Source organism: Myotis lucifugus, unplaced genomic scaffold (assembly GCF_000147115.1).
Source record: "Myotis lucifugus unplaced genomic scaffold, Myoluc2.0 scaffold_58, whole genome shotgun sequence".
In the NCBI taxonomy this organism is placed as follows: Eukaryota; Metazoa; Chordata; class Mammalia; order Chiroptera; family Vespertilionidae; genus Myotis; species Myotis lucifugus.
The window spans coordinates 3,966,872-3,990,856 of NW_005871106.1; the positions used below are offsets into that span (position 1 = coordinate 3,966,872).

The 23,985-nt window shown below is 41.3% G+C and overlaps 1 protein-coding gene across 1 annotated transcript in view; it reads left to right on the forward strand.

Moving 5' to 3' along the window:
- Window positions 1–23,985, forward strand: part of PTPRM (protein tyrosine phosphatase, receptor type M) — a 633,774-nt gene that overhangs the window by 527,456 nt on the left and 82,333 nt on the right. The window contains 1 exon segment of the mRNA XM_023754237.1: window positions 20,523–20,610. Coding sequence (XP_023610005.1) covers window positions 20,523–20,610 — 88 coding nt within the window.

Genomic DNA, 23,985 nt, shown 5'->3' on the forward strand with positions numbered 1-23,985 from the left:
CCACTTATACTGTAAGTCTGATGGACAGAAAGGAGAAAATGGAGCTGGGAGAACAGTTTAAAACTGATGGAAAAGCACTTTGCTGAGAAGCCTCTGTTTGCCCATTTTCCTCTGCCCTTTCGAAATTCCTCTGAATGTGAATTCTGTCAGCAGGCAGTCCTGTAATGTTTCCCGTTTAGTCCTCAGCACTTCTACAGCGGTGGCAGCTGACCCGCTCCCAGTGCGCTCGAAACCTTGTCACTACACTCGGTCATCGGGTGGCACTGGCGGATGGAGCTGGCTGGCATGACTCATTGTTATGCTGCTCTGTGCTTTATTGGTGGGGAGTAAATCGCTCATGGAGACTTCAGTGGTTGATGCTTTGTTTAGGGTCTCCATGTCCAATTTCCTTCTCCAACTTTTTGTTTATAGCTTGGCACAGATCTCATTAATATTATTGACCCCTTCACCATTTTAAGGAGCATTGGGTAGATTGCAGAACATGGGATTTGATCTATTTTGCCCTAACTGAAAATTTTCATTTATGTTTTTTAGTTCTAGCCATGATTACTGCATTGGTCAGATAACTTTAATGCTTTTTTTTAATGCCAATATGTGACATCAGTGTTCCCATAAAACAAATAAATGATTCTTCATAATTGCTTTTCTGATGCTTTTCCCATGTGACTCTAATAGCTTTCCCTCCAAAATTGTCAGAGTAGTGGCTGTCATGATTCTTGTGAACTGACAATTATGTCAAAACAATTTAATCAGTGCTTGAGCTGTGCTGGCATTGCTCTTGGAAGACTATTTTTCAGAATGACATCCCTGTAAGCATTTGTTAAATAATTAGACCTCTAAACACTTTTCCCACAAGGACCCTCAGAAGTACTGTTGGACGTTTCTAGCCGTAGGGACAAAGCCTGTTCACCACTGTAAGTGCCAGAACCCCCTCTTCAGGAAAGACATTCTTCAGTGAAGGTGAGTAAGAATCAGAGTTATCTGTCCTTAGGAACAGTCCTGCATTGTCATTGTCAAAAGCTCGCATACATAATTATTCAAGGAAGAGCTCCCTGGGATGTTGATTGACATCAGATGCCATTCCAACATCGCATGTTGAAGGATCACTGGTGGGATCTCCCTTAATTTACGGGACGTATGTGATTATCCTTCAGCCCATAGTCATTGTGGAAAACATGTTTCTTCTGCAACCTGACACAGGTAGGTGCTGTCAGAGAGGGACTGCATAAAAAATTAGCACAAGATTTTAAAATTGTGATTAAATGGATAATAAAAATCAAAGAATCCTCTTTCAAATATATCCATTTGAGTTATGAGAGGCTAATAATGAAAAAGTAAAAGCTTCACTGGTTCCAAGTGACTGTCTTGTGTTCAGACCTTTGCAGGAAAGCAAATACAAGAGCAGATAAGTAAAGGAGTTGTTCTGTTGTTCAGGTGAGATGAATTTAGGCAGAATGTCTTAAAATCTCAAGACATTTGAAAAGAGGCCCCTGTTACTTCTGTTCAGGCCCTTTATCACCCAAGTCCCTCATTCAGTCAAGTTTGCTATGGTGGTTACTAAACACAAGTCATAACCATTAAAAAAGGGACATTTCCTTGTGCTGCTTGACATGAGGACACACTATGGATGCCCCTTCTGATGTGCCTCTTAAGACCTCCAAGTCCTTTAGAAAAGGGGGTTAAGGTCTGTGTCATAGGATTGTTGTGGGAGTGATATTCTGTGTGTGTGCATCTATGTCTATGCATAGATGATGATGATGATAGATAGATAGATAGATAGATAGATGATAGATAGATTTTTCACCGTGTTGCAGAACTGAGCTGTCTATTCTTGGATCACTGCCAGAAACATCAAGACAAAAATTTCTGATCCAATCAGTTGTTATACCACCCCCAGGCTTTACTTTTATGCGTCACATTGAAATCTTACTCACTCCCCTGTGTTAAGAAACACATAGTGTCTAAAGTGCTGGGTGATTATGACCCTCCTCCCCATTGGTGAGTTTCATCTCACCTCCCTTTGTGGCCCCTTCTTCTGTCATAAAAACTCACTCAGATCAAATCATCTCCTCTCCTTCCCTCATTTCCAACCTCTGTCTTTATGGCAGGCACCGCTTGCCTCTGCTGGGAGCCCATCTGTGTCTCCCTCTCCATTTCCAGGTTTTTTGGTTGGTTCTTCAAGGACCAGGTCAAGTCCTATCTCCATGAAGCCTTCCCCTATTCGCCTATCAAACCCTCACTGATTTCTCCTTTCTTCAGACCTTCACAGCCCCTGAGAGGCCATGCTTCTTGCTTTAGCCTCTGTGTACTGTTTGCTGACTGTTTCCTGCGTGTTACAACTAAATTGTAACTTCTCCAAGGGGAAGGCCTTTTATTCTCTGTTGTGGTCTCTTCAGTGTCCAGCACTAAGCTTAGAACCTAGTAGGCATGGTGGTTGTCTGTTTTGGGCAAGATACTTGTTACAGGATTATCTTATGTCAGCACAAGCCAGTGATGCTAAAGTTCAACAACCAATTATAATTTCATGGTTTTGAAAATTATTAGAGCCAGTGGTGGGCCTCTTCATGGAGGTAGTAAGAACAATCAATATTTTTATCAAAATAGCCACTGATAGTGGTTGAGCATCAGTCCTGGGCCAGGCACTGGGCTAAACACTTCCATGCATTATCTCATTTCAGTCTTGCCACACACCCCATTATAGACATGAGGAAACCAAAGCTTAGAGAGTTTAATCTCTTCCCGAGGTCAGGAAGTTTATGTGGGGTGCTGGAGTTTGAACCCATGACATCTGACTCCAGGGTCCATGCCACCTTCTGAGTTTAAAGAGGAAGTGGGTTCTTTCCCATCATTACCCCATACTTTGAGTCCGTGAAAGCTAAAGGAGTGGAAAAGATGAGATGATGGGAAAAGGGATTCCATGTATATCAGATACCCAGAAAGCTTAACAACTTTCTCCTAACTGTAAATGACAGATCACAATTTTCCAAAACAATAAGAATTGTGAGAAATGTTGGAAGTTAAGTTTATTGACAGCATGATTATATGGTTTTAATGTGAGAACTTTAATCTTATAAACTGACCTTGTTTTATGTGTACAATTTTCACTTTATTTGGAAGTGATTTGTTCCTGTTAGCACTGAGGAGGTGTGGTGGAAGAAGGCTAAGGAGAGCAAAGTATATTTGTCCTTTGACATTGGCACCAATGGAATGCCATATTGCACTTAAAAATTGGAATTTTTTTTTGCAATAAATGTAGAATATGTGATCAAGTAAAGGACCAGTGAAAAAGAGACAAATTATTTGTCAGTGTTCAATATGTAGAAATAAACATATTTCAAAAAGTCAATCTCCTAGCCCTGGCCGGGTGACTGGGTTGGAACAATGTCCAGTATACCGAAAGGTCATGGGTTTAAGTGCCAGTCAGGGCACATACCTAGGTTATGGGTTCAATCCCTGGTTAGGGTGCATAAGGGAGGCAACCAATCGATATTTTTCTCTCTAAAAATTAATTTAAAAAATAACACATTCTCAGGTGAGGAATTTTTTTAGAAGTCAATCTCCCAATTATACAAACTTTCAGAATCTAACTAATTAAAATCCTCAGGGCAAAGACAAAACTTTTAAAAGTTTGTTTTATATGTGTGTGTTTGTGTGTATATGGTTCTTTGTGTGTTTAAAGTTCTCTTGGCATGGTGAGCTGGACAGTATTCCACTGATTATCATAGGTATGCTACTAGAAGAGCTACACATTTTCAGTTTTTTCTGTTTCTAGCACAATAGGTGCTGTTAAAGACTTCAGGTAATAATGATTTAAATGTAAAAGCCAATATGTTTTGTGTGCCTGTAACTTCATGGAAGTAGGAAGAAAATAGGATAGAAAAAAAGAAAACTATGGGAAACATGAGCATTTCTGCACAGTAGGATTTTGGTTTCTTAATATATAATATTTTATTTTGGTATTCTGAATGGGTGGCCCACAGTGTTTCTTTAGCTCTTCTTTTGGCCAACCCCCTATATCTGCTTCTTAGTACATAACCTATACAAAATCTAACAAACTACCTAAATCAATCTATAATGGATCTAATGAAGAAGAAAAGCCTATCATCTTTGTAAAGATAATATTGATATAGCAGCCAGAGTTTCCTAAAAAAATTTTATTTGAGGAGAAATGCAAAAAGAAAAAGTGTCCGCTATCTCCTGGTTTGAAGTTTCGGTATACTTTGCGGTGGCTAATTTAACTTGAGTGCACAGTTTTAATGAAAGAGGTTGTAGGATAAAAAGGTAGAGCTGAAATATATATCTTTGGTGTCCTTGTAGATCTGATAAACTGACATACTTTTCTAAGCTTATGCAAAACCAAAAGTGAAGAGGCATCTTGCAGAAAACTAAATTATACATAAGTCATTAAACCTCAATCTTCACTTCTGATTGAGGGATTGCTGCAGGAGTCAGTGAGAGCAGAGGCAAAATGAAAAAATAAATAAATGAAAGACCTGATCACATTATACATTTCAGTGGAAATGTAATTGCCTATAAGTTTACTTGAAGTTCTTGGGTACGTGCAAAAGTGCATATAACTACTGAAATTAAGAAAGGGGCCATGCCACACAGCATCCTTCTGAACTCTGAATAGCACCCTCAGATGGGGGGCGGGGAGGGGGGCAGGGAGGCAGGAAGAAGCAGACTCATCATTGCTGATGTCTAACTCCTCATGTGCTGCTTAGCCCCAAACTCTCCGTCTATTAAAATGTTCACTCTTTTTCTTCTTCTGTTTTTTAAATTTAAATTCTTTATTGTTTAAAGTATTGCATAAGTCTCCTTCTTCCCCCATTGACCTCTTTCTGGCTGCCCCCACCCCCCAGCACATGCCCTCACACACACACCACCACCACCACCACCACCTCCCCTCCCCCGTCTATGTCCATTGATTATGCTCATATGCATGCATACAAGTCCTTTGGTTGACCTCTTACCCCCTCACCCCCCACCTTCCCTGATAGGTTGGACAGTTCTGTGTTGAATAAAAGCTTCTCCATTAATCTTTTTTATTATTATTATTTAATGGTTAAGTTATCCGCTGGTCTGCTGGCCTTCTTGGCCAGATTTGTGTTTCTATCTGTAATAAAGTTGCCACAGTAAGAAAAAAAAATAATTCACTCTTTTTCTTGACCTGGTTTTCCACCCAGCAATGTATTCATGTAGATAACATGCACCTTTTACTTTTTTTCTAAGTGTTTTTATAACTACCTGCTTTTGAAAGCAAGTCTACATAGACAAACTCTTTAGGATGCTTGAGAATTACCCTTTTTCAGAGGTCATATATCCTGGAAAATATTCTCTTCTGTCAAGGATGATCTAAATATGAGTATTTTGAAAGGAAGGCAATGCAATAATGACCTCTCTGGAGGTCATCTTCTACCACTAGCAATGTGAAAAGGAAAAGGCATAAAGTCGGCATACGCGTCAGATTTCATAGCTCTGAGGCCCGACAGAGCAGGCAGAGCTGGAGAAAGCAGGAAGACCCTGCTCTGACCCTTAATTAACTGCCAAGACTCTGCAGATTGCTGCTGGTGCTTCAGCATCCCCAAATAGTTCTTAATTAATTCTGGCTGCCGGGGTTGCCCACACTAAATCATTACGAAATCAGCCCTACCTGAGGAGTGGGTTAATGGCCATGGCAAGCCCCATGAACCGCATTTTCTCTCATCTGATGCTGTGTCTTGAAGGCTTTGGCAGTGGGCTCGTCTGCCTCTGTGTGGGTGTTTCATGAACACATCACAGGACTGTGGCATTGAGATCGAAAGTCTCCCTGCTTGCATGAACTATGGATTGACTAAGAATTCAGTGATAAGCACATCTCAAGAAATGAAGGATTGAATTTTCACTATGGAAAGATGTTCAGATGAACAGAAATTGTGTGTGTATATCCAGCACTGAACGTCTGTGCCTGCCAGAGCCAGCCTTTGTGTTTTTACACTTAGGTGACTCATTCCCACAAAACATTCCACATTGTTTACTCCAACCCAGTATTCACCAACTAGCGTCAGCCTGACGACTTGGCTTTCCGGCAGTGCCACTGCATTCTGCACCACGGGCAAAATGGACATTGGGGGAGAAAACATCCCCATTTTAAGTTAGTTCATTAGCATCCTATGTTATACATCAGAGTCACTTCAATTTAATATTTGTGCACCCATGACTGAGAACAAGTCATCTCTATGTGTGCTACATATGTATTAGTTTGCTAGGGCTGCCATGATAAAATACCACAGACTGGGCAATTTACATAACATTTATTTTCTCCCAGTTCTGGAGGCTGAAGTCCATGATCATGGTGCCAAAGGGTGAGTTTCCTCTGAGGCCTCTTTCCTTGGCTTGCAGATGGCCACCCTCATGGTGCCGCTTTATATGGTCATCCTTTGTGCAAATCTCCCCTTCTAAGGACACAGTCATATTGGGTTAGGTCCCACCCACTTGGCCTCATTTAACCGAAATACCTCTTTAACAGCGGTGTCTCCAAATACAGTCACATACCACAATCTGAGGTACTGGGGAGTTAAGGCTTCAACATATGAGCTTGGCAGGGGGCAAAGGATGGGACACAATTCAGCCCCTAACACTGAGAAAATAATATTTCTTATTCAAGAAGACTGAGATATCTTCCAATTTGAGATCCAGCCAAGGGGATTTCCCAAGGGCTAGGCAATCTTCTGGCAGCTCCTGTCCATCAGCCCCGTGGGTGTGTCCACTGTAAATCATAACCTGAGCTGTCCAATATGGTACTGCTAGCCACATGTGGCTATCTAAATCTAAATTAATTTAATTTAAACGAAGTTGAAAATTCAGTTTCTCAACCACCCTAGCCTCATTGCAAGTGCTCAATAGCCATAGTGGCCAGTGGCCATTGTGTTGGATAGTGCAGATGTAAGACATTCCCATCATCCCAGAACTACCATTACCTTTCATGCTCTGGAAGGTCACACTCAACAGCTTTGACAATCATTGAGGTAGTTCCTGCAACGGCATCCTACAGCTGCCTGCTTTGTACCCAGCTCTCTGCTGTGCAGGTGTTAAGTGGGAACATGGGCCTCTCTTCAAGCAGCACATAATTTAATTGTGGTGATAAAAATAACATAAAATGTTACATATCTGATCTGTAACAAAAATGTAAGTGGCACATATAAGTGCAATAGAATTTTGAAGGGAAAATCAATCAATGGAAACTGGAGAAGAAAATACATGGAAGTAGTAGGTTTGAGCTGAGTTATAATAGATCAATTTGGCAAGGCAAGGCAAGGGAAGGAAGGGCCATCTGGCTAGAGCAACATCATATCCCACAGACACTGGAACAAAGAAAGTCCTAGAAGAAAACTGTCATTATGCCCTTTATCTTGGACCTACATTAATGTTGATGCTTTCATTCTCTCCTTTTAACTTCTTAGCGTCTCTTGTTCCTTTCTCACTCAGCCTTTCCTATTAATTCACTACTACAACCTTGGACTCTCATGTATCCTGGAAGATCCACAAAGATTTTCTTCATTTTACTGTTTGAATGAAGGGCCACATCCCAATTCATTCAGCTAGAAGTGGAGTAGGGGAAGAAGAGCACCTAAGAGTCATCTTGGCGAGCCTGGGTGATAGGGGTCCACAGATATATTTATGAACATGTCTCCTAATGTCTGAAGTGCTGATACTGACACTGCAATCGCTGATTCACCGATTCAGTGTTGATTATTTAATTATAATTACTATCCAATTTATTAACTATAAGACCTTATAGACTTTTATAGTGTTATAAATTAAATAAAAGCTATTGGGGGGGAACCTAATGCTTAGTGAAGAATTTTTATACATCACACCAAAAGCATGATCCATTTTTAAAAATCAAGAAATTGGACTTCATCAAATTAAAAATATTTACTCTGTGAAATATTGTATTTAAAGGATGAGAAAACAAGCCCTAAACTGGGAAAAATATTTGCAGCCCACATATCTGACAAAGGACTTCACCAAAGGATAGGGTATAGGAAGATCAAATAAACACATGAAAAGAGTCAACATAATTAGCTATTAAGAAATGCAAATTAAGACTGCAATGAGATATCACTACACAAATATTAGAACACTAAAGTAAAAAATAGGAGCAACAGTCAATTCCGGTGAGAATGCAGAGATACTGGATTGCTCATAAATTGCTGGTAAAAATGTAAAATGTAGAGCCACTCCCACTCTGGAAAATAGTTGGCAGTTTCTTTAAAAACTAAACATGCATTTACTGTACAACCTAGCAATCACACTCCCCAGCTTTTATCCCAGAGAAATGAAAATGTCCATCCCTCCTTCCCCATAAAAGAGCATAGAAGTATTCAAATGCATTGTACCTGATTTCCATTTCCTGATTTCAATACTGTACTACAATTATGTATTAATTATTGGTAACCATTGAGGAAAACTGAAGAGTACATGGAATCTCTCAGTACTATTCTTTGCAACTTCCTATGAACCTATAATGTTTCAAAATAAAAAGGTTTTTTTTGTTATTCCTCGGTATAATTTATAATTCATTTCAAACATATTGGTTACCAATGGTCCTTAACTCATTGAGATATTTTAAGGTGGTGGTAATAATCATAAGATTGACCTATATTTATAAATATGTTAGAATCATATCTGAGCATAAGTTACAGCTGTAACAGGAAAATAATTGAAGGATTCATGTCTATTAAGATATCAATGCAATCAATGTTATAGATAAGTTACAGATATGCAATAGTGTGTAATCATATTTAGCATTTGTATTTAGCATAGTTAGAATATTATTTAGAATCTATATTTAGAGTAATGTTTAGAACAAAACAAGTATGCTGTGCTTATGTTATTCTTAATGTCATCTATTGTTAATAGTATCTGTTGTTTTAAATACCTCTGAACTGATAGCTTATTGTGATTTCATGAAAAGAATTCATATGTAATCAAAATCTTTTTGCCAAAGTTTTTTCCTTATTACACTTCTTGGCAAAAATTCAAATCTCCTTTCAGGAATTTTCTTTGCTGAAACAACAGGCTCAGGACATTGTGTGAAGGTTCATTCTGTTATGATAGAGCTGGTAATATAGGTCCTCCAAGGGCACTAGGTCTTTGTTGTTTGCATTTGAAAACTGACCCTGAAGTTTACTTTAATTTACTTTTAACTCTCTTGCCTGGTCTAAATGTTTTAAGGCAGTGCGTCTAATAGCATCTTATTTTAGTTTAGTCCCAAACCTTGTAATTCTAAATAAAAAATTGAACCATGTGCCCCCAAGGTTTTAATCTAATATCTGGTTCCTTGAATTAGGGCCAACTCTTCATTTTTTAAAGTATCAGCAGATTCTAAATACAACTTTTGGCTATTTCCTTTTAGCATCTGACCTTTGTTCACTTAAACTAATTGTTATTCTTTCATCAGATTGTGATTGTAAAAAACAACAAAAACTATACTATAGAACATAGAGGAATTTTTTTAATTCTGAGTAGAAAGCATTCCACATAAAATGTGCCTTTTTGTTATCCTCCCTCAATCATGACAGCAATTTATTTAAAACGAGATACAATCATATCATTTTTTTAAAAACCCTCTTTAAGAACCAGGTCCTGAGTACCCCCATGCTCTTCTTCCCTCTTCTGTAACGTGTGTTCTGAGCCAAGACTGATGATGAATTCAGAGTCCTCCCCAAGTAGGCTATGCAAACAACTGGTGATGCACAGTGATTTTTAAGGAGATCCACTCTCAAGGAATAAACAGTACTGAATTACAGGGCGAGAAAGCGATCGCCTGTCTGGTTAGTTTTTTCAGTCCTTTGGTTCATCAGTGAGTCCTGGTTTAGCTTTAGAGTGTCTTTTGCATCCCTCTCACCCAGCAAAAAAGAGGCCTTGGGCTAAGAACATAGCCAAGCAGTATAGCTGGGCTGGAATTAATATCATTGTTTTGTTTTTACCTTTTCTATTATATTTACTGTGGTAAATATTTTGGCTTTCCATTTTCTATAGTGGTATGAAATTTCATTTCCAAATAAATGTATTTAAATACACAATAGTTAACTTTAAATACTTAGACAAAGTAAAGGGAAATGGGGAGGGGCTGTGGGAAATGGTGAAGGTGGTACACAAGTGGTAAAATTTGGGAAGAACTTGTGTATTGCTGCTGGCGCCTCAGTCATTTTTACTTGCCTTTGAGATTCTTATTTCCTCTTTTCCTTCACCTACTTGCAACTTCCCAAAAATATCTTAATGAGGTGGTAACAGTTTATAGAGAGCACACTCAGGTGAATCAGGCATTCCACCCAAGTAGCAAGATGATTTTAACCAATAGTGCTCGCTCCGTTTTGATGGGTGAGTTAGTCCTTTTAGGACTCTCCACGGAGGCTGTGAGTAGCTCTGTCTCTCTGGAGGAGTGATCATCGGCAACTCTTAGAAATGTCCACGATGCCAAGGTTTCTGCCCTGTGCCGGGTGGAGGCTCATGGTTTTGATTCTGTTCAGAATTTCCTCCTCATGCCTGGAGACCAAGGTTAAGAGCCTAGACTTTCCTCTATGGACCTCCAAAGTGACAGTGTCCAAAACCTTCAATAGAAATGTTTGGCTGAGCATCAGTCAATAAAGGAGATCAGCTGTGACTCTAATTTCATTGTGGATCTAATTTTCCATTAAAATGTTTGCTTTTAAGAGAAGAAATTGAACTTTCTGACACAGTAAGTGGAGATGCAATATTCTTCACTAAGCTGTTTGAAAAGAATCTCTAACCTTGATGTCCAAATTTGTAAAATAATTCTTCCTTCTGAATTTTTATCTTCAATCATCATGACTTAGTACTGGGAATTAGGCTGATAGGTTTTATAAATTAATCGATGTCAAAAAGAGAGTCACAAATCTCTCATTAAAATTCCTTTTTTTGGTACACTTACTCATTTCCAAGTCATGTCTAAAAAAATATCCTTGGATTTTCAATCACATTTGATGGAGCTTATGTACTGTGATTTCTGAGGTGAAGGACGTTTTAAAACCCACAGCTCTCCAAGAAATACCTTAGAAAGGATGTTTGATTTTTAAGAGAGGGGCAAGAACAAGACAACAATAACTCCACTTCTAAACACTAGGTAGAATCAGGGGAAGAAAATATAGAGCCAGAGAGGAAAAATTGACAGGGATTATTGCCAAGGAAACAGTGACAAACATGGCAGCCAAGTCAATAGGATATATTGTCATCAAAGTCTCAAGCTTTAATATGAGAACGAGAACAGTGCTTGCTGGTCCTAATGAGCACTTACTGTGTACTATGTGGCTGCACAAGTTCCGCCCACCAGTCCTCGTGGCAGCCATGTTGTCAGCAGGGAGACTTGCTAGGCTTTCAAATAGGTATGTGGCAGGTGACCAGGTGTGTTTCTAATTTTTTTAAATCCTCACCCAAAAGACATACTTTATTTCTTATAGAAAGAGAGAGAAATATCAGTGTGAGAGTGAAACATTGATTGGTTGCCTCCCCCACATGCCCCGACTGGGAACCGAACCCATGACCTAGGTATGTGCCCTGACTGGAATGGAACCAGTGACCTTTTGGTGTACAGGAAGATGCTCCAACCAACTGAACCACACTGGCCAGAGTGCCCAGGTGTGTTTTTGAAAGCTCTGGGAGAAGTGTGTACACTGGAGGGCAGTGAAGCAACCAGGTAGAAAGCTATTTACAATAATGATAAGTAGGAACTCACCTATTCTGGCTGCTCTCAAAAGGAAAGAAGCAGCTACATTGCTGCAAAAATATCCATTTGTTCTAGATGCTTTAGGGAAGTCTTTTTCCATGGAGGGACTCCTGCTCATCTCTAAATATCTGGGCACATTTAGCACAAGCTCACTGACAATCACTCTTCCAAAGCAGATGCAGAGGTGGAGGAAATTACAGTCCTTGAGTGGTACTAACTTCTCAAACCCTGGCAATATCTGCATCTGAGGGGAAATGAACATGGCTATCTCTCTGAAATGTAGGTGGCAATCCTGGAGGTAGGACTCAAACCCAGAGTAATTTAGAGAAACTGCAAAGCAGTTGAATCAGATATTTTCACCTGCCTTTTAAATAGAGCAATCCTCTTTTTATACCATTTGTGACAAGTTGCTCATTCACATCACTGTTTTGACACTGTGGCCTTCTTGGAGTTGTCTGGGTAACGCAATGATAAAGGTCAGGTCCAAGTTCCAGCAGCTTTACAAAATTGATTAATCATGATGTACACTATGATCATGAGATGGGCAATGCCCAATCCCAAAAAGTAAACTTCAACCAAGTTTTATATAATGAATATGAACACAGACGTAAGCCTTGCAGTCCAGCCCCCCACTGCCCATCCTCACTGCATAATGAGCAGCAGGGACTATCGGGACGAGTCTGCACATGCAGCCTTGGAGTTTGAAACTGAGCAAAATGCTTCTTGTGATGGGTCCTTATAACCCCCCTTCAGGGGCAAGTGCCAAGGAACCAAGGACTCCCCAAAACTCTCAGCGGCCTCTGCAGCATTAGTGGGTGAGAACTTTGCCACGTGTAGGAAGACAGAGATGTCCGGCCCTGAGAAGGCATCCTAAACACGAGGAGGCTGGGCCCTGCTGGAACTGGGGAATCTTTGTCATTAAGCTCTCTTCCAGGGAACAGGGGAGAGGAATGCAGGCCAGGAAAGGGTTGAGTATCCCTGAGCAGCCACCCTCCTCAACCAGAACTCACCCCAATTATATCAAAACAGCCCCCTTTTAAAAGCCGCCTTACTGTGCATCAGTCTCAATAATTCAGAATATTCGTCTTGTCCAAGGAAAGCTCAGCATCAGCCAATGCTCCGCGGTGCCCATCCCCATCACTTTTTCTTCTATCACTCGGGTAAAGAGTGTTGTTTTTTTCCCTCTCTGGCCACTTGATCATGGTTTGCAGACGTTTCTGCTTTGATACACTGAGGGCTATGTCACATCATTAATGAGAGCTTACTACTGCAGTGATTCTGTAGATGGAAAAAGGGGGCTTTGAAATTGGGCAAATGTAAAGAAGAGCAGGTGGATTGAGGGTCCCTCCAGGGTGCACAGGAAAATCACTGTGCAAACAATAACTGAGCGGGCTTATTCTATTAAATGTGGAAACCAGAAATGCTTGGTGGCTTATGACCCGTGGCAGGGGTGATCTCAGAATGCTGTGTGCACAAAGCAATACGGTGGGCACAAAGCCATGTGCTGTAGGCCAGCTTTGTGGCCAAGTTAGAGGAGCACTAAGTTCGGGTCCCAGCTCTCCTGCTTACGGTCTGCATCATCTCAGGCCAGCCATTCCTGCCTCTGATCTGAAATCTCCATATCTATGTGGTAGGAATAAAAAGCCTTACTTGATAAAGCTTAAAAAAACCCAAAAGCATATATTACTCAAGAGGAAGAATATAATATTGCTGTGAAAATTCATTCAGTCTGAGTAATATTCACCAGGATAGAAAACATGTTCTAAAGCTCCGCCAAACATCGTGGTGGTGCCGGGGGGGTGGGGGGGTGTTCTGGGCACAAAAACATCATATAATATTTTTAGACTGCAAACCTCAGTTCAATCATCAAAAGAGAAAGAGATGTTAAGTAAAGGAAGGCAGTGTGACAACTATTGTTGAAGTCATCATCTGCCTGGATCCTGCAAAACAGAAATATTCTGCAAAATTTGGAGCTGGATTAAGTTGCAATAAAATGTGGCCATTTTAAATGCTGAGATGGATTAGCAACTTTTTTAAAATATCAGAATATTGCTCGGCAGGCATCTCAGTGGTTGAGCGTCAACCTATGAACTAAGAGGTCAAAGTTCAATTCCCGGTGAGGGCACATGCCCAGATTGTGGGCTCGATCCCTAGTAGGAGTTGTGCAGGAGGCAGCTGATCAATGATTCTCTCTCATCATTGATGTTTCTATCTCTCTCTCCCTCTTCCTTCCTCTCTGAAATCAATAAAAATATAAAAAGTAAATAAATATATCAGAATATCCCATTTAGATTTCGATAAAAACAATACAATTTGTATGTCTTCAGCCTTGTTTTGGCCCAGTCCCCACTTCTTTGGCCCTTAAAGCATCGCACGCTCCGTGCGACTGCCTCCTTCCAGGACATTGGCTAATGACAGTGACTGGTGACCACTGCTGTCCCTAGGGCTGAGCTTCTGGGGCCCCCTTCCCATGGGCACGCCACTCTGTGGCCCGCCAGGCCATGTGAGACGAGACGTCTCCAGTTGTTTTAGTACAACAGCAATTAAGTAGCTGATATGGACCTAATAAAATGCAGCGCTTGGAAGAACCAAAGGAGAAGGATGAGCAGAAAACAAAGACAGTTCAGAGGCTTTGCACGCCCCAGTGAGTTCATCTTCCTTCTTTCCGGGTGAAGATTCCAGTCCTTTTACGTGCACAGTTTTATTCATATGAGAAAGGGAGGGAAAATTCCATTTCAGGAGCTTCTCTAACTTGACCCTGCACTGCCTGGAAGCACACAGCACGTTGCGTTCAGCCTTGACCTGCATCCTTTTCTTCCTGGCCGCTTCTCTGTTGCATAGAATTGTTTTCTCCTTTTTTAATATCTGGGAGCTGTGGCGTTTTTTAACAGACTGCATCGTTTTGGAGTAATGTTCTCTTGAGGTGGGCAACTGAGATGTATAATTATATGCTGTGGAAAATGACGGTGGTGGGAGGAATGGGGGAGGAGGTTATTGAATCACGAAAACATGTTTTCTGTTCAGAAAAAAATGACTGTGTGCAGGATGTTCGATTTCCGTCTGCTCTGTGCCCGTGGAGAGCAGCGTCCTGAAGTGGAGCAGTCATTGGTATTCACTGGAGCTTGCCTGGTTTCATTTTTATTGTTTCAGGGACTTATTGCTCTTTCAGAGTTGTTCCCGCGTTTGCTGCCTTTCCTCAGTATGGATGAGCTAAAGTAGTCCGAGGAAACACTTTAATTACATTTTAAGTAGGATCAAACCATAAGTATATTTATGAAAATTCTAGCAGAAGGTACAGTGAGACCATTAACTCAAATCCCCCAAATACATAAAGTGGGTTTTTTTAATAATAAAAGTCCATAGTTGGTGTGTTAAATTGTATCTGCATATTAAAAATCTGCCCTAAACACTAAATATTGCCTAACTGTGCATATTAGGTTTAAAATCCCTCCCGTACACAGTGTGCTGGGAGCGTGGGCCATGCTGGTCTGTCTCCCCAGCTTGTCCTTGCGCGGCTGCTCCCAGGTGGGGAGTCAGCAGGTGCTGTGGGGTGGCCTCAGCCACGCTTCTCTCAGTCACCTCCGCTGTGGCTCTCACGGGGCCTCTTTTTCAAAGTCACGCCTGTGCGTTGTTTGAATTTGATTTCAGTGAACCTGCTCATACTTTTGTCAAGTAAAAACTGAAAAATTAAGGCAGAGTTAGAGGTTGTACTTAAACTTGAACATGAAAGTTTGTTTGGGGCGGAGGGAACTGTAAGGGCAGATAAGCAGAGTACCCCCAGTGGCCAGAAGCCTGCGTTGGCACATGCTCGGGAGTCAGCCCTCGGATGCCTTTTGGGATCAGAGTTCTCGCTTTCTCAGGAGGAGGATTCAAAACCGGGTTGTCATTCCTTCCAACAAATGTGATAGGACCAACCCTTCTCTAGACACCACATAAATGAGGTGACAATAAACTTGTTTCCCAAGAAAATTGGTTCAGAGTAGAATTCTTTTCAAAGCATTCAGTAATTCAGTGTCCATAGTTTTAAGGGAACAGAGATAACTTTTGGTTTTCTTGAAGATGAAAATAAGAGCTAAAGAAGCTTTTGTTCTTGCCCAAAGAAAAAATGCACAGGATAAAATCACATAAATGTGTGTTGATTGGCCTAATTTATTAAAAGCTAAAAAGGATGTGAAATAGGACATAGTAGGCTGATTGCCTAACAAAATTACCTAATTTTCCTCAGGCATATACTGCATGTGGGTTTATCTCATGGTCTACCAAAAAAAAAAAATTAAAAAATTAAAAAAAAATTAAAATAAATAAATAAATATATATATATATATATATATATATATATATATATATAAAATCATAAGGAGGTGGGTCACAGGGTAGTCGGAGAAGGCTCCATCTCTTCAGAGTCTCAGGAGAGCATGGATGGAGGAAGTGCCTTGCTGCCTCTGGGGTCGCACACCGGGGCAGGCCTCACTGTGGCCCAGACAGGAAGCTGAGTCCCACAGCACTGATGAGCCGCCTTCCTGTCCTGATGATTGTTCTTGCTCAGAATTCCCAAGCCAGGAAGGCCACCAGGGGTTCACAGTGCTAAAGACCCGCATGTCACGTCATAGCTTCTCCACATGCCTAGTGGTTCTAGAGCTACTAGTTATGTAAACAGTTACCTTTGTACTAGTTCGGGCAGAAGAGGGAATCTAAAGTCTAAGGTAAATATTTTCTCAGATGCTTTAAAAATATGCTAACAAAAATTCATACTCCAGTAGCATTTAAAAACTGGGTCCATCTTTGAAAAAAATGTTAATCTCCATATCAAAAGGAAACAAAAGCCAAGTTACCGGATTGAGAAGTTCATTTTTCCTCTTCCTGGGATCCCCATAGGCATATTACTTATTTTGCAAGCCAAGGACAAAGAAACATGGGCTTGACAGTGCAAATGTTTTTATGGGGGAGATTGGCCAATATAATTGGAAGCAGAGCTGTTCCAGACAATGAAAGACCAGGTCATCATATCTGTAGGGAGACGATGGATGGCACTAGTTATCTGTTCTTTTCTTGGCAGCTTTTTTCTGATGGTTTGTTTTGCTTTTGTTTAAGAAAAAAAATACATTTTGCCACTTAAAGTGATTCACATAATTCCTGGGCAGGAAGCTGGGGATGCGCATGGCAAGAATTGCCCCTTCTGCTTGTCCTCCTGCTGTGGCTTCCCTGCAGTGGTCACGTTATCTTATGAGAGAAGAAATTTTTCTTTTTTGTAAAAGTGATCAACAGTTCAACAAAGTTCACTTGACATCTTTTATATTTCTTGTCGCAAAGCTTCAAGGAGATGAGGTGGAAAGTGATTGTTAGCCATATGTTTCTAAGAAGGTTTAACACTGGTTTCCCCTTCAAACTCCTTGTCAGGGTCGGGGTGGTGCAGGAAGAGCAGTGGATTAAGAGTCAGAATATGTTGAATCTGACCCAGGTCGGCCTGTTATGAGCTGGTTGTGGTCTGTCTGCCTGTCATGTCCCTCATGTAAAGCGAGGAGGCAGTCCCTCTGTGCCTGGCTGCTCATGAGGATTAATTGAGTAGATGGACTGGTTCATTCTGCAAGACTTACTGGTGCTCACCATAGTTAGTGCTGGAGAGAGACGGCACTTGGGCCCCACCCTTATGAAAACATGCCAGGAGCTACAGGTAGCGCCCAGATGTAAGGAGATTGGTTATCATTTCATTGTTGATGTGTGTCTGTTTCCTGATTATCAGTTAAAGGAAAACAATCAAATTAAAATAACTGTTTAAAAACCAGGGTTACCACAGATGCTAAAGAAACACAGCTGTGATGTGAGCACAGTCTACCACAGGAGAGCATCTGTGTGTGACTTGTGGCTTTGCCTCTGATGCGCTAAGAGCATTTTCTCTACTAGTTGAACACGTGTCTTTTTCCCTAATTCATCACTGAGCCCCCCTCCCCAAAACACACACCGAGACTGTTAACTGGTGGCCAGGGATCTGCAGGAAGATGCTGTGATTTCCCTCAAAGTCACTGACCTTTCTCATCTTTCTACAAAAAGACAAAATTTGAAAACTTTTAGATGGATGGGAAAGACTGAGGGAGACAAAATTGGTAATTACATCACGACAAGCTCAAAGTAGAATTAAATTGTTATAAGGGAAGTTAAATAATAGTTATTACTCAACTGTGAAATAGTCATTCATAGAATAACAAAGACGCTATTCAGAAAGAGAGCATAAATTTAAAATCCCTGAAGCAATTTTTAAATGCATATTTTATAGCAGAATAAAAGTTACATTTTTTTAATAAACCCCCTGATGACATCATGGTCTTGTTCTAGATGAAATTAACTAGTGCTTTAATGCTTGTATTTCTATTTACTTATTAGTAACCTGGAAATGTTTTATTTGTATTTGTCCTGTATTATAGAGTATTTTAGCCTTTAGTTAGCAATGGATGGTGTGGATCTACTAATATAGCTATAGGTACATAGTACGTGGAATCCTGGTATGCCCCCATGCTTTTTCCTAAATGATAAATGTAGTGTAAAACCTATTATGCTAATAAGGTGTCTATGATGGTCATAACTAAGGTACTCTAAATTAAGACGGGCAGTTTAAAACTCTCTCACGTTTGCGGTGTTAGCTTTTCGCTCCTGCAGGATAAAAAGGGTGTGCCCTGCTGTTCTCTTGTGGGGAAGTACTGGTCCTGGGGACAGTGCTCCTTTCCAGCCAGCCTCTGAGGAGGGCTCAGCTCCATGGTGACAGCAGTATTATACAGCAGGTCACAAACTGGGCCCCAACTGCGGCTGAATGAAATCTGCAATCTGTGCATATTCAGGTTTTCCAAGCATTCGAACCCCTCACACACTTATGCCACAGAAGTAAGGTTTTATTTTGAGATCAAAGCCACACAGACTGTCACCAAAGCACCAAGTTGCTCATCATGGATGGACCTGGAGAGCGTTATGCTAAGCGAAATAAGCCAGTCAGAGAAAGATAAATATCATATCATCTCACTCATATGTGGAATATAATGAACAACATAAACTGATGAACTAAAATAGATCCAGAGACACAGAAGCATCAAACAGACCATCCAACCTCAGGGGGACGACGGGGGCAAGGCGAGTGTGAGAGATCAACCTAAGGACTTATATGCATGCATATAAGCATAACCTATGGACACAGACAGTAGGGGAGTGAGGGCATGTGCTGGGGTGGGGGTGGGAACGAGTGAGGAGAGGTCAATGGGGGGGAAAAAGATTCATATTTAATACTTTAAACAATAAAGAATTAAAAAAACACCAAGTTGCTCATTCATTTAGTAACTAATGACTGAATTCTTATTGTGAGGCAGAGGCTCTTTGCAAACATAATGATGACCACACAGTCCCTGTCCTCAGGGAGTCCACAGCCAAATGTGCTGAGCACCATCCACCCAGAGGTCAGGTCTGGGTGACATGCAGGTGGGCAGGGCTCACTGTGGGGTCTGTGAGCAGGTGAGTCCTCCCTAACACAGCAGTACTAGAAAGCAGTTTAATAAGGTATAACTGGACTCATAAAAAGGAATAATAACCACAGACTAATCACTAACTGTTGGTAATTGGTGGAAATAGCCATGGTGGTCAAACATCAGAGGTGGGATGGAGATTAGGGAGTAGAAAAGAGCTTCAGCCCGGCCTCAGTGGCTCAGTGGTTGAGCACCAACCTATAGACCAGGAGGTCACGGTTCGATTCCTGGTCAGGACACATGCCCTAGTTGCAGTCCCATCCCCAGTACAGGGCGTGCAGGAGGTAGCCAAATCAATGATTCTCTCTCATCATTGATGTTTCTGTCTCTCTCTTCATTTCCCTCTCTGAAATCAACACAAATATTTTTTAAAAGAGCTTCAGTTCTAAGGAGAGTGTTTGGGAAGCCATTTGGGGCATGTTAGAGGATGTGAGTTCCGGAATGGTGCTCTTTTATCTGCTCTGTCTTCATGTCTTCCTCCTTCTCTCCTTTCCCAGTTTCCCAGTTGGTACCAAGAAGTATAAGAATAGCTCAACGCAAAGACAGGAAATCAGTTTTACTAAATGCTTCTTGCTGCCATACTTCTTCTCATTACCTCCTTATATAGTTGACCACATGAAGGTAAAATAAGTGTGAGCTGGAGTGGAAATGAAAGTCCCAGATGTTTCTTTCACTTGTCAACTGACAGCAGAGGACATTTTCATTATAACTTGAACAGAAAAATATATATATATATCTAATAACATGAAGATTAAAGACCCAGGGTATAATAATACCAAATCCTTAAATAAATGGACATCTAAGCTCTAGCAGAATTTATTAAAGAATTTTAGCCATGATGTCTCAGCTTACCTACTTTCACAGTCTTAACCAAAAATAACCTTCTTTCAGTTAGCAGTTGGGAAGAAAAACAATATTTTTATATCTCTTAGGAGGATATTGGAAAATGGTAATATAATTCAGAAATTGAGAAAAATGTTCCACTTTTCTGTGTTAAATATTAAAGTAGAATAGAGATGAACACACAACCATTTTTAATGGATTGTGCTGATCAATTGTGGGATCATCCTTTAGCCCCCATTTGTGTTTGTAACACTTAACTAAAAGAGAACAAAAAGCTAAATGAAATGTTTAAGATATAAAACGCTTTCATCAATTATCTCATCCGTGTGAACGTTCTTTTTCCTTCTGAGCCCTTGCACATTTTTCCAGACCATCCTGTGTCATTGAAACCCCGTGTTTACTGCACCACATTGTCATTCTTGGTGTCACTTTTCTCTTTCTTCCAGAGCTTCTTTGAAGGACAGTCTGCGCCATGGGACTCTGCTAAGAAAGATGAGAACAGAATGAAGAACAGATATGGGAATATCATTGCATGTAAGTATTGACGGTGTAATTGTGCTGGGCTGTAACTTCCTCCCGCTTCTGCGAAGATTGACCAGCAGCCTCCAGCAGTGAGAATTTACAGTGCAATTACTGCTCCATCCTGCTGGGACGCTGGCGTCGTGTTCATATTAAAGGAAGGAAAAACTACCTAAATACCCCCACTATGTCAGTGTGTCTTGCTATGGGGCTAGTTTCCCTGTTAGATTTAAGGTGTGGGTAACATCGGGAATGTTAAAATGCTGAGAAAGAAAATGCGTTTTAGGAGTAAACATAACGGTCCTAATGTTCCCCAGCTGCGACGTGGGAATGACTAGAAATAATGATGCCCCTGCCCGCCTTGCTGCCAGGAGCTCCGAGTTCTCCGCAACCATTAACGCATTAATCCTCCAGACACTTGGGTTAGGTGGGTCAGTAATGGCCCCATTTTAAGGACAGGAAACTGAAACGCAGAAGTTAAATGAGAGTCCCCATATCACAACACTCATTAGCCAAAGAGCTAGGATTGTATCTCAGAAATTCCCAGTTCCTGTGGAACTGAATGTTACCAATCCATAATGCCCTGGACGGTTTTTAAATTGAGCCCAACCTCATTAATGTTCCGTAACGATGCTGGGACACGTGGTAGATTGATGAGCCTCCCTCTCCCAGGGCTGAAGCCATCCATCCCCTGCATTAAACTGCTCTAAATCACACCATCTGCACCAAGTGTGCACAAGGTACTCACAGAATTAGTACTATTTCTAAATAGACATAAATAAAAACCAAAAAAAAAAGCAGGAATAGACCCAGAGAGCATCTAGCTCCTCATGTCTTATTACTTACAAAAGAACAAACTTGAAAGGTTTGGATAGTCCAGGGGAGCAATATATTAGCTCTATTGAATATGAAAGTGCAATTAAACTGTATTTGCCTGAGTTCACATTGCTTTGTAGGACTGTAGAGATTGGGTGGCAGCACAGGCCAATGGAATTTTCTGGGATTCTGGAAATGGCCTTTCTGCGCTCTCCCGTGCAGTCGCCACTTACCAGGTGAGCACTTGAAATGTGGCTGGTGCAACGGAGGAACTACTCTCTCAGCATCTTTCCAGGTTCAGCCCAGTGTCATTAACCATAGTCATCCGGCTGCACATTACATCTCTAGAATTACCCATCCCACATAACTAACTTTGTACCCTTGACCAATATCTCCCCATTCTCCACACCCCCAGCTGCTGGTAACCACTGTTCTGCTCTCTGCTTCTATGTATTCTTTTTAGATTCCACATGTAAGTGAGATCGTGCACTTGTTCTTTTTGATGCCTATCTTATTTCGCGTAGTATAAGGCCTTCCAGGTTTATCTGTGTTGTTTCAAATGGTTCTTTTCTTCTAGTGCAGCGGTTCTCAACCTGTGGGTCGCGACCCCTTTGGCGGTCGAACGACCCTTTCATAGGGGTTGCCTAAGACCATCCTGCATATCAGATATTTACATTATGATTCATAACAGTAGCAACATTACAGTTATGAAGTAGCAATGAAAATAATTTTATGGTTGGGTCACAACATGAGGAACTGTATTTAAAGGGCCAGAAGGTTGAGAATCATGGTTATAGTGTCTGTTTTCTAAAGTCCCTTTAGAGCTGTCTGTGGTCATTAATATGATTCCATATAAGGCTCTGTGCTGGCATGTCCTGAGATAGCACTTAGACCACCTGCCGAACCATTATTCATACTTTTAAAGTAGGGTATCTAAATACTTAGATACTACGGTTAACCCATCCCAGCTAACTAGGGTGAGTTCAATACCGCATATGGCTGCCAAAATACCACTACTGTTGGCTTAAATACCAGAACTGTCGGGCGCCAGCCCTTGCCCACTCTCCATGCTAGACCTCGCAGGCTGAGTTATTCGCTGAGGAGGTGTCCCAGCCGGGTGTGAGCTTCCCAGGTGAATCTGATGAAGCCAGTGCAGTGCCTAGGGCCCCTCTGAGAGCCATCATTTGGAACTGTTCCCTCTGAGACTGTCTGTGTGTCTTCAGTTATGGCAGTGTAAGATCATCTTCTGAATTGTTAAGGTTGTGGAAGGATTTGAGGAATAAAATGAATCAAAGTATGTATCTAAATCACACACACACACACACACACACACACACACACACACACACACCATACTGGCTGTTTCTTTAAGTCATAGAGAAGAATAGCACTATTACTGCCTCCCACACAGGCACACACACACAAACGTATATAATTGCGGAAAGATGATTTCATTAACTGGGGAGCCTGCTTCAGAGCACCTAGGCCTTGGGAATAACACCGCTAACTAGGATGAGCAATGGGGGGATTCAGTCAACATATCTTAGAGATTCTCATTAGTGCTTTTCTGAGAATATAAGAAGTACTAGTAATGATCACATTCATTGTTTTGCAAACGTGTTGGAATCTAAAATGCTTTTAATGATGCTTTAAAACTGTTTATTGGCTTTTGCTCTTAAGTAAGTTAAACTTTTTTCTTATTTACACTATAAACGTGCTGAGCTAGCCCTTTCCAAATACAAACTAATACCCAGCCCACCATTAGTACACCACACACATAAGCATAACCCTCTTGATACTCTCTTAATTATAATTAAGTCGGAACTTAAGACATATATCAAATCTTCCAGCTCATGGCAGCCCCTTACATCCAAGAGTGCTCTTTTCTGGGGGCAGGCAATTAGAGGTCATAGCCAGAACCTGCAGACCCTTCCCAGGCTCCCTCCCCCTTCCTGTGGTCCAGTCAACAAAGACACATTGATCTGACGTGTGCCAGGCTCCATGCCAAGCCAAAGGAATTCTTTCAGCAGATACTTATTGAGAGCTTATTACATGCCAGGCACTATCCTAGGTGTCAAAGAGAGAGCAGGAAACAAAACAGAATTCTTCGTCCACATAGCACTCAACATGCGTGTGGGGCAGACAGAGGAACAACCCCTAAGTAAACTGTATAATGTGTATATTAGAAAGTGAGACACGTAACAGAAATACAGCCTTGTGGTCAGTGCAGTCCCTGAGAGGAGAAGATGCAGGTAGTACCTGATGCAGGTGAGGAAGGGAGCCGGTCCAGGCAGAAGCCCCGAGGGGGTGGATCTGCCTCAGCTCGGTGTCGGGGGCAACAAGGAGCCATGTCACTGGAGCCGAGTGAGCTTGACCGAAGGGACAGGTGGGAGGTGGGAGGTGGGAAGATGCTGGGTGACTGCAGTGAGCCCCAACAGACACAGGCCCCACCCTCAGGAAACTGCCATTCCCACGGGTGGGAGGAGAAAATTAAATGATTGTACAAATGAACTCAGTGATTATACAAATAAGTGAAATAAAGGGCCACAAAGAGAGGTACATGGTACTGTGGAA